The sequence below is a fragment of the Myotis daubentonii genome, chromosome 14, assembly GCF_963259705.1.
Source record: "Myotis daubentonii chromosome 14, mMyoDau2.1, whole genome shotgun sequence".
Taxonomy (NCBI): domain Eukaryota; kingdom Metazoa; phylum Chordata; class Mammalia; order Chiroptera; family Vespertilionidae; genus Myotis; species Myotis daubentonii.
The window spans coordinates 46,792,683-46,802,564 of record NC_081853.1 but is presented as its reverse complement, the minus strand read 5'-3'; the positions used below and the strand labels follow the sequence as shown (position 1 = coordinate 46,802,564).

At 46.5% G+C, this 9,882-nt stretch overlaps 1 protein-coding gene across 1 annotated transcript in view; it reads right to left on the bottom strand.

Moving 5' to 3' along the window:
* Positions 1 to 222: 222 nt before the first annotated feature.
* Positions 223 to 9,882, bottom strand: part of GPD1L (glycerol-3-phosphate dehydrogenase 1 like) — a 39,455-nt gene continuing 29,795 nt past the window's right edge. Inside the window, exons 6-8 of the mRNA XM_059664146.1 lie at positions 8,562 to 8,795; positions 7,933 to 8,039; positions 223 to 3,053 (exon numbers count right to left, since the gene is read on the bottom strand). Coding sequence (XP_059520129.1) covers positions 2,957 to 3,053; positions 7,933 to 8,039; positions 8,562 to 8,795 — 438 coding nt within the window. The 3' untranslated portion in view covers positions 223 to 2,956. The remainder of the gene's footprint in view (positions 3,054 to 7,932; positions 8,040 to 8,561; positions 8,796 to 9,882) is intronic.

The following is a 9,882-nucleotide window of genomic DNA, read 5'->3' as shown; positions in this document are numbered from 1 at the left end:
AGAGAGAGAGAGAGAGAGAGAGAGAGAGAGAGATTGGTTGCCTTCCCCAAGTGCCCTGACCAGGGCTGTGTTTGAAGACTGGAATTAGAAATGAAGCCTTTCTTTTAAAAATTGCCTTTTTATTATTGTTAATGCAGTACAATTTAGGGGGGAAAAAAGAGCTTCCCTAAATAGATAAAGCTATTAACTGATTTTTAAAAAGGATAAGATCAGTAGCACAGGTTTGGGGGTTAAATGTTTATTAAACCAAGCTTTTAAATTATATCAATTATATCCACCTATATAGTCTGTAAACAAATACAGTACACATGTAAGTAAAAGGCTCTTTGATTAGAATTAATGGAAAAACTACAGAACCCTTTGCATGCTGGCGCCCCAACACTCCTTGGGTGGATGCCACGGCGCCTTGTTACAGTTAAAACAGTTTAATGAAAAACCAGGAGGAGTTTAGCTCCACTCTACCTACCGGCTAGGCTGGGTTTCAAGACAGACAACTGTTCCGCATTACAGTAGGTTGGGATACAACAAGGCAATAGTGTAGTTTTTACATTCACAGATTGGCTGAAATAGTACAAATTAAGCTTCTCTTCTAGATGTCTCCCTCTTTGTTACCATAATTAGTGAGAGATGGTAGACAACAGGTGATTACAAAAAATACTAGTAGATAACTCATAGAGTAATAAATCATGACAGCAGAGCACAAACTTACAATGAAATTTGCATTTTTCCATGATGCGCGGCATACTATAAGTATGTTCAAGAGGTACAGTCAGCAGACTTCTGAGCGGTAAGAGAGCATTTGTAAAGAAAAAACACTCACGTACAAAACCCAGAGCAGGAAGGGCGAATGCAGATGAGAACACACGAAAGACAGAATTCCTCAGCTCTGATTATCCTACTTAATAGACACCACAATTAGCTCACAGCCCTTTTATGTATCTTAAAAAGTAACACTTTGTTACCTATGTACAAACTTTTAAAAAACATGAATCATGTGACAAGCAAAAATTGATCAACTTAATAGTGGCACTAAAATCAATAAAACTTGGAGCATTTTGTGTGCTTTCACATACTTCTGTAGATGGGGTTTTATAACACCCCCCAAAATGATTTGGATAGAGTTTTTAAAATTCCCACAGAAATATAAAAGGTCAAAAATCTCACGAAGTGACTGAAAAATCCATAAATATGTAAGTGACATTCATATGTTCCCTTAATAGTTTTTCAAGTGCTATCTAAGGTCATTGTAATGCTATCCTGAAACCAATCTCATTCAAGAAGATACAGTGATTCCCATTCTAATTCTAGAATTAAAAGCACTTATTCCCCATAATGTGCGTTTCAGCGGAGCTGACACCTATGTACTTGGTTGTACTTGCCAGTGTCACCTTAAAGCTTCATCAGAGCTTCATGGCAGGCCTGAGCTGGAAGAGGTGAGAACAAACACAACCACAGGTCGTTATTCATCCTAATTTTGTGCAGGGAGAGATGGGTAGACTTGAGTTATCGAAGGTGACCTCAGCCTAGAACAGTGTCCCTTAGAAACTTTCGCAGGTTTCCTTGCCAAAATAAAATCTCCGTCATCGAATGTGCTTGGGCCTGGCGAGGTTACATAAACAGGTTCCACTGACACGCTAACATACCTTCTACACCTTTTAAGATTCAGCTCTCCCCAAAAAACTCACCTGACCTTGCCAGGGAACACCCAGAAGGCCCCACTGCTGGGTCCCAGGACACGAGCGGCCTATGGAACACGGGCTGAGAAATGCTATTGTAAAGTAAAATTTCTACAGCAGTGCTTCTAAAATCGCAGTGAACGTCAGAAACACGTGGGAGGGGTGTTAAAGCACAGATACCGTTCCCACTTCCGAGGTCTGTGGTGGGACCTGGGAGCCTGCATTTCTAAGAGACTCCAAGTGAAGCTGATGGAGCGAGGGCCATGCTTTGAGGGGCATCAACAATGCCCCACACAAATCTCAGCTGCAGGGAGCCCTCCCATGGGCTCCGGAAAGGTTGCCTGGGGCCTCTGACACAACCGATGGCTGGAGGTCAAATCAGCCCAGGGACATCTGGGAAGGTCCCAGGGCACCTTGGGGGGTGGGGCTGGGGGGAGCACTAGACTTGACTCCTGGGTCTGCCCCCTCCTTATCAGGTGACCAGGCACAGTGACAGCATCTTCAAAAGGAATAATAGCAGCCCCTCTCAGAGGATCTGTGAAGCTTAAAGGAAATGTTTGCACAAAACAAAAACCATTGCACTAGTGTGGTTAATCAGAAAGATGTGTCAGTCACAGCAGGAAAATCCCAGGTGAGTTTTCTGTGTTCTGCACATCCTGGCAGCTCATGAAGAGAAAAGAGGCTAGAAACACAGAAAACTGCAGTGAGAGGGAGTTACAGAGTGGATTGCCTAATTAAAAACATCTAGTTGTTAAAAAAAGAGATCAACTCACAAAGTCATTAATTACGCTGGCTTTGAGATAGTGTTTAAAAGTTACAGTCTGTTGATCTTTGAACGCATTCGCTCTTCCATTCTACCACGTTATCAATGCTGGTTAAATTTTATATCAAGACAATGAGAGAAAAAAATTCCTTCACTCAAAGATATAAATTAGATCTAAAAAACTCAGCTGAGATAGTTCCAATCTTATAAGCTACCACAGTGGGAAAGTTTCAAAAGTAATCTTTAAAAAGGACTTTTAATTTTGGTTCATGCATGCAAACATCCACAGAATGAGAAATGAACACACACACACTCATGCGCTCACATATGTGCGTCTAGTTGTTGCCCAGTGCATCTTAGCCAATGATCTCCTTCTTGAAATTCAAAAGCGAGCCTGTAAAAATTCATACACATCCATGATGGGATTACAGTCAAGCCAACATCTTGTTGCCAAGTCCCAGTTTCCACGTGAACCCCAAACATGATTTACGCTGCCTGACATGCTGCATGGTCCACTTTACAAATGCTCTGGATGGCTTTGGAGACAAGACAGCATCTCTTGCACGGGCTTGCCTTCATAGCAGATCTGATAGACGGCAGTAAACAACGGAAACCTAGTTGGGGTGGAGGGGGGAAATAGGAAAAGACAAGTTAAGCCATCTGGTTTACCTCAGACAACGGATTAGTTTTTTTGACCTAACAGATGGCAGATTAGTGTGCTACCTGTGACCATCTCCTACATTCCTTAAAAAAAAACTATATCTATATATCTATACATCTATATAGATATATATACACACACATACACACACTGTATATATATGTGTGTATATATATATATATATATATATATATATATATATATATATATATTATTGATTTTAGAGAAGAAGGGAGAGGGAGAGAGAGAAGGAAATGTCAGTGATAAGAGAGAATCATTGATTGGCTACCTCCTGTACACCCCCTACTGGGGATCGAGCCTGCAACCTGGGTATTGTCCTGACCGGGAATGAAACCGTGACCTCCTGGTTCATAGGTCAATGCTCAACCACTGGGCCACACCGGCCGGGCTCACATTCCTTTATTATTTGGCCTGTAGAGGGCCTCTGCACTGTTGGCCATGCGATCCTGCTACAACCTAAACCATCCCCTGCCTTAAGGGAGTGCACCGTCTACAAACAAGCATGTGGTAACTCTGCGGGGAAATCTGTGGTCATTCCCGTAAACACCTGTGGCTCAGGCGCTTGGTCAAATCTGGAACGAGTCCACGTTTCTGTCACTATTTTAACAGACTGGAGAATATATTTTAAAAAAATTTTTTATTGATTGATTGATTTTTTAAATACATATTTTATTGCTTTTTCACAGAGAGGAAGAGAGACGGATAGAGAGTTTGAAACATTGATGAGAGAGAAACATCGATCAGCTGCCTCCTGCACACCCCCGACTGGGGATGTGCCTGCAACCAAGGTACATGCCCTTGGCCGGAATCGAACCTGGGACCCTTCAGTCCACAGGCCGTCACTCTATCCACGGAGCCAACCGGTCAGGGAGAGAATATATTTTTAAATGGCAAGGCATGGCATTGCTCTCTCTTCCCCAGAAAGGATGAGGACGAGCAGCCCACACATCACCACGAATAACCCAGCCTGGACTGCTCCTGCGAGAACCAACGTGGGGACCCACAATTAGCAGAGCACTGATCTCATGTCGGAAGCTGGACTTATTTTGCCTTTTCTTCCAAGATGGGAAAACATGTAAGTGAAAGCTTGAAATGGATGAGGGTGTGAAGGTGTGGGTTAATAATCCATGGTAAGAAAAGATAACATTATCCTGGGTACAAGTGGCTCAGCCAGTACTATGGCAGATATCACTAAGGACATAAAGTTAATGGCAATCAGCTTTCAAACACGCAGGCCTACACACACAGCCCAAAGAGAGCTTGAAGCATCAACAGTCTTAAAGGCCATTCTGAAAATGATCGAGTTAGAACTCTACAATGACAGTCTATCATTGTGGGTTTTTTAAGGTAAGAATGTTTTGTTATTTTTTTGGAGTCAGATAGACTTAATCAGATCTGACTCCATAGCCCATTAACTCTGGGAAAGTTTCACAATCTCTCTGGCCCCGTTTGCTCATCTGTAAAATGAGCTGGACACTCGGGCTTATTGTATGAAATGGCTTACACGTAAAGCATACGACACTTGGTGCATGGGGGATGTGCAATAAATAACAGCTTATGAATGTATGCACGGATAAACTCCAGGAGGTAAGCTGGTACAGGCATACCTTAGAGCAGTGGTTCTCAACCTTGGCTGCACATTCCACATTAGTAACAAAGAAACAGAATTTCTGGAGGATGAGGCCCAGAAATCAGGATTTTCAAAAGATTCCCAGGTGATTCTAATGTGCAGCCAAGGTTGAGAACCACTGCCTTAGAATATTGGGGGTTCCGTTCCAGACCACTACAACAAAGCAAGTATTGCAATAAAGCAGGTAAATCTTTTTTTACTGGCAGGGGCGGGCGCGGGGGGGAGTGAGTCTTGACTTATGAAAAAAGCAACATCGGTGAAGTACAACAAAATGAGGTATGCCTATACTGGACTGAGAGGGGCAGCCTCAAATGTCAGCCCAAGGACTGCAGACCTCATTCTGTCAGAGCAGGAGGCCTCTGAATCTGAATATTCGAGGGACAAGGGACCACGGTGATCATCTGGTCTACCAGTTCAGTTCTGTGGATAAAGAGCCTGGGGCATAGAACAGTTAAAATGCTGACCTGTCTGAGACTACGTGGCTAGTAAGATGCAGATGGCCTTAAATGCTGCCCTCCTGCTTGGGCTCTTTTTGTAGCAACGGAGGAGAGGAGAGAAGGACATAAGAGGGAGACCAGAGTCGTGAGGGCCGGAATGAAAAAAGAAAAAAAAATCAAGGCAAGAGGTGGCACACAGGAGAAGGTTAGAGCTCGACTCCGCCTGTGCAGGTTGGGGAAGCAGGTGCAGGGGAGGGGAGTCCCACATGCTCTACACTCCAGCCCGGGAGAAGGGGGCGCCCCCTCCAGAGACCTCATTAGGCACAGGCACAGCCTGTTCGATTTCTAGTCAGAAGGGAGAAAATGGGACATGACTGAGGAGAGGCGTCTGCTCAGAGCCGAGTTGCGCCTGCTTGATTACATCTGCTTTTTAAAGCAGGCAGGGCCCGATCCCAGAATGCCCGTTCCAGGCTATGTCCTCGCGGGTGAAGCAATGAATGCAGATGGCCAGCCAACTCGTGAATTTATAAACGCGTCATGCGGATCCCTCTTTAAAATGGTGATTGGGAGATACTAACCATCACCAAACACCCAGGTATTTTTTAAGACTTTAAACACATCCCTGACAAAGACCGAATGGCCACCGAGGAGGCCAGCCACGCACACCAGCGTGTCACTGTCTGCTGTTAAGTATGTGAGGAGAGCCACGCGTGTCGGAGGTGTTTTCCTGGAAGTCACGGTTTAAAGGCAATTCTCCTCCTCCGAGGGCTTGTTTATGACTTCCATCTCTGCCTGGCCGATTTTGAAAGCCGTTTCAGAAATATAAAATGCAAATTAAAGAAGGAAGACAAATGCCCTGTCCTCCCTCATTTTCCATTTTCCTTAGGGAATTCTATGGGTAGAAAGAGGAGAGCAGGGTAAGGTAAGGATGCCAGGTTGGGACCTGCAGACACCTGGGCTGACGTGAGAGGATGAAGGAGACGCAACTAGAGAGATGCTGCCCGTAACCCACCTCCTGGCAGCACCCACAGAGCTGCCTAGCTCCCTACTCTGCCGGGCAATCAGACATCCCCTCTCCCACAGAGCATTACGGAGAGTTAAGGATACACAGATACTCTGCATAAGCATTGCAGTGGTTCTCAACCTTCTGGCCCTTTAAATACAGTTCCTCATGTTGTGACCCAACCATAAAATTATTTTCATTGCTACTTCATAACTGTAATGTTGCTACTGTTATGAATCGTCATGTAAATATCTGATATGCAGGATGGTCTTAGGCGACCCCTGTGAAAGGGTCGTTCGATCTCCAAAGGGGTCGAGACCCACAGGTTGAGAACCGCTGCATTAGAGAGTAAGGGAGAGGGAGAGAGAGATGGAAACACCAATGTAAAGCATTGTGATTATGGAGGAAGGTTCAACAAATCAGCAAGGGGCAGCCTCAGGGTGGCCGGGTAGCTCTGGTGGTGCTGTGGGACTTCCTCCCTCGATCGGGTGGCAAATCCAGCTGACCTGAGCCCACCTTTACCATGTGACCAGCCTGAAAGGTGCAGCGGAGACTGGATGCATGCATGCATCTGTCCGTCCAAACATCCATCCATCCATCCATCCATCCATCCATCCACACGAGGGCAGGCTGCAAGGCTGCTCACCAATCCTTCACACAGGTCCCTTCACTTCTGAATTACTTGGCAGTTTATTAACAAGATTCTATCTTTTTACAAAGCCAGCAAAGCATTCTTTTTTTTTTTTTTTTTTAATTTAAAACTGGTAACATGTAGCTCTTACCAAACAACCCAGAGTCCTAAACTTCCTGTTTTATAATACAAAGAATGAAGCTCTTCTTCCTGAAGCTAAGCTGGGTCTGTGTTTTGTGTCAGCACCCATTTTCAGGGCAGGTGGGTGTTTCCTGCCACAGACGTTCACGTCACACAAAGGACGGCGCTAACCTCAGAAAGTCCTGGCATGCTGGGAGCCGGTCCATCCTTGCTGTTTCAAGGGACCTGGCATATATAGCATACGGTTCTTAATATGTTTGCTCACCTTCTTGGCGCTGTGTTTTAACCAAGGTCATCTCTCCGAGAAAGGTTGAATCCCCAGGTAGGGATTTTCCCCTGAAGTTAGGGAGGGAATAAAACCCCTCAACTAAGTGCCAGGCGGGTAATTAATCATTTTAACTACGAACAATCATGCTTAAGCTACATAATCTTTACTCCTTGGAATGGAGATAAGAAATGCCCTAACCTTTGTAATAGAGATTGATAGGATTGAATCAACTGGTATAAATACAGATGTAAAAGGACAGCAAGAGACAGAACTCAGAACACAGAACTCAGGAGACAGAATTCAGAAGACAGAACCTACACGGAGCCTGGAGACAGAAGAACTTCGCTGGAGAGAACATGGCAATAGATCCTGGACTGAACCTGACTATAGAACATGGCAAGAGAACCTGACTAGAACCTGGTGACTGAACCTGGCTGGAGATCTGAAGCAGAACCTCTCTGGAGATCCAGACCAGAACTTGGCTGGAGATCCTGGCTAGGCTGCTGATCAACTGAACGCTGTCTCTGTGTCATTCCTTCTTCGCCGACTCCGTCCACGCCTTTGGGGACCCCTGGACCCGCTGGGGTTGGACCCCGGCACTGGCACACTCGTGACACAGCTGTGCGCGTGTGCACGGACCAGGTCACGAGGGGAGAGGGATGATGAGCGTTTCTCTGGTCTCGGGGAGACACGGGACTTACTTGTCCAGCAGCCCCTTCTGCTTGAGGATGCGGTACACTTCCGCCGAAGTCATAGGTCCTTGGAGCTTCTGCCCATTCAGCATCTCCTTCTCCAGTTCTTCAATGGTCTTAAAAACAAAGGATGAAAAATAATCTCCGGTAAGGAGTAGAGAGTCACTCATTTCCGGGGGAGAGCGGGGAAGCAGAGCTGCACGCCTCTGCTACAAGCCCAAGAAAGATGAAGACGTACAAGACAGCCTGGCCGGCATGGCTCAGTGGTTGAGCATTGACTAGGAACCAGGAGGTCACGGTTCGATTCCCAGTCAGGGCACATGCCCAGGTTGCAGGCTGGATCCCAGTGTGGGGCATGCAGGAGGCAGCCAATCAGTGATTCTCTCTCATCATTGATGTTTTTCTCTCTCTCTCCCTCTCCCTTCCTCTCTGAAATCAATATAAATATATAAGTTAAAAAACAGATGTAGAAGATAAAGGACTAAGGCTGAAGCTCTTTAAGTGAAAGCGGACAGGTAAACAGGACAAACCAGCACCCATCAAACCCTGGCCTCCACCTCCGCTGCACTGTGCTCACCCCACCCAGCCCAGGAGTCACAAGTGGGAGACGGGGGTGGGGAGGGCAGGGCAGGGGCTACCTTTCCAGTCCGGGCAAAGGCCTCGGCCACCCTGCGGTTCCGGCCCCCATAGCAGGTGGTGATCAGGTCGGCCACGCCGCAGCTCTCCAGGAAGGTGGCTGTGGACACCTGGCCCTTGCAGAAGATCTTGGCGAAGGCGATCATTTCCATGAGTCCCAGGCGGATGACGGCAGCTTTGGTGTTGTCTCCGCAGTGGAGGCCGTCGCAGAAGCCCGCTCCCACCGCTACGATGTTCTGCGAGGGAGACAAGGGGGCCAGGGAGCTGTCACACATCCCTGCGGGTGAGGATGCGGGGCAGGCTGGGGGAGGCCGGGGCAGGACCGCGGGTTCCTGCACAGCCCTCGGTTCTGCTCTGGGACCGTGAGCAAGAGAGATGAAAGAAGGGGCCCATTTTCAGGACAGGAGCCCAGATCTGGGGTCACCAGGAGGCAGCAATTGACGAGCATCAGCCAGAAAACTAGATCGCTGATAGTGGTCTCCAGTGAAATACTGTTTGGATCAACTGCCTTACCTTTTGGGTTTGTTTTCAAATCAAATACTTTATTTAAATATAACATTTATATAGAAAAGCACACATCATAATTTTCACAAATTGAACACGCCCTGATTAAAAAAAACAGAACATAACCAGGGCCCCAGAGCCACCCTTCAGGTGCCCTCCTGGCCATCCCCTCCCACCAAAGGTAACCACTCTCCTGACTTATAACAGCAGATTCGCTGTATCTGTCTTTAAACTTTGTACAAATAGAATCATACAGCATGTAATCTTTTCTGTCTAGCTTTGTCTCAAATTTGACATGTTTGTGAGATTCAGCCCTGTTTTTACACACAGAACAATTATTTTCATTGCTGTATTGTATTCCACTGTGTGAACGCAGTGCAATCTATTTATCCACTCTTTTATTAGCTGGCATTGGGGTAGCTTTCACAGGGTGCTGTAAGGACACCCAGGTACATATCCTTCGGCGACCGCACACAGGCATTTCTCTTGGGTACATACCTAGGAGCGGAATTGCTGAGTCATTGCCTGTGCTAGACCTGCCTCTGCAGAAGGTGATAATCCAGTGCAGGGGTCAGCACTAAGGGCCGACTGCCTGGTTCCACAGCCCCACTCTTCCCTGTGCCTGCCAGCTTCCACGCTGTGGCCAACCCCTCCTGCCTGGGTCAGAGACCTGCCTGAACCCTGCGGTTAGATGTCAGGGGGGAGGGGTGACCACCCACCTGCCTGCCTGCATGGAGGCTTAGGAGGAGAAAAGATTTATGGGAGCAAATAATAAAAGTAACAACACAAGTTAACCTTAGCAAACTGTTCTCAATGCTT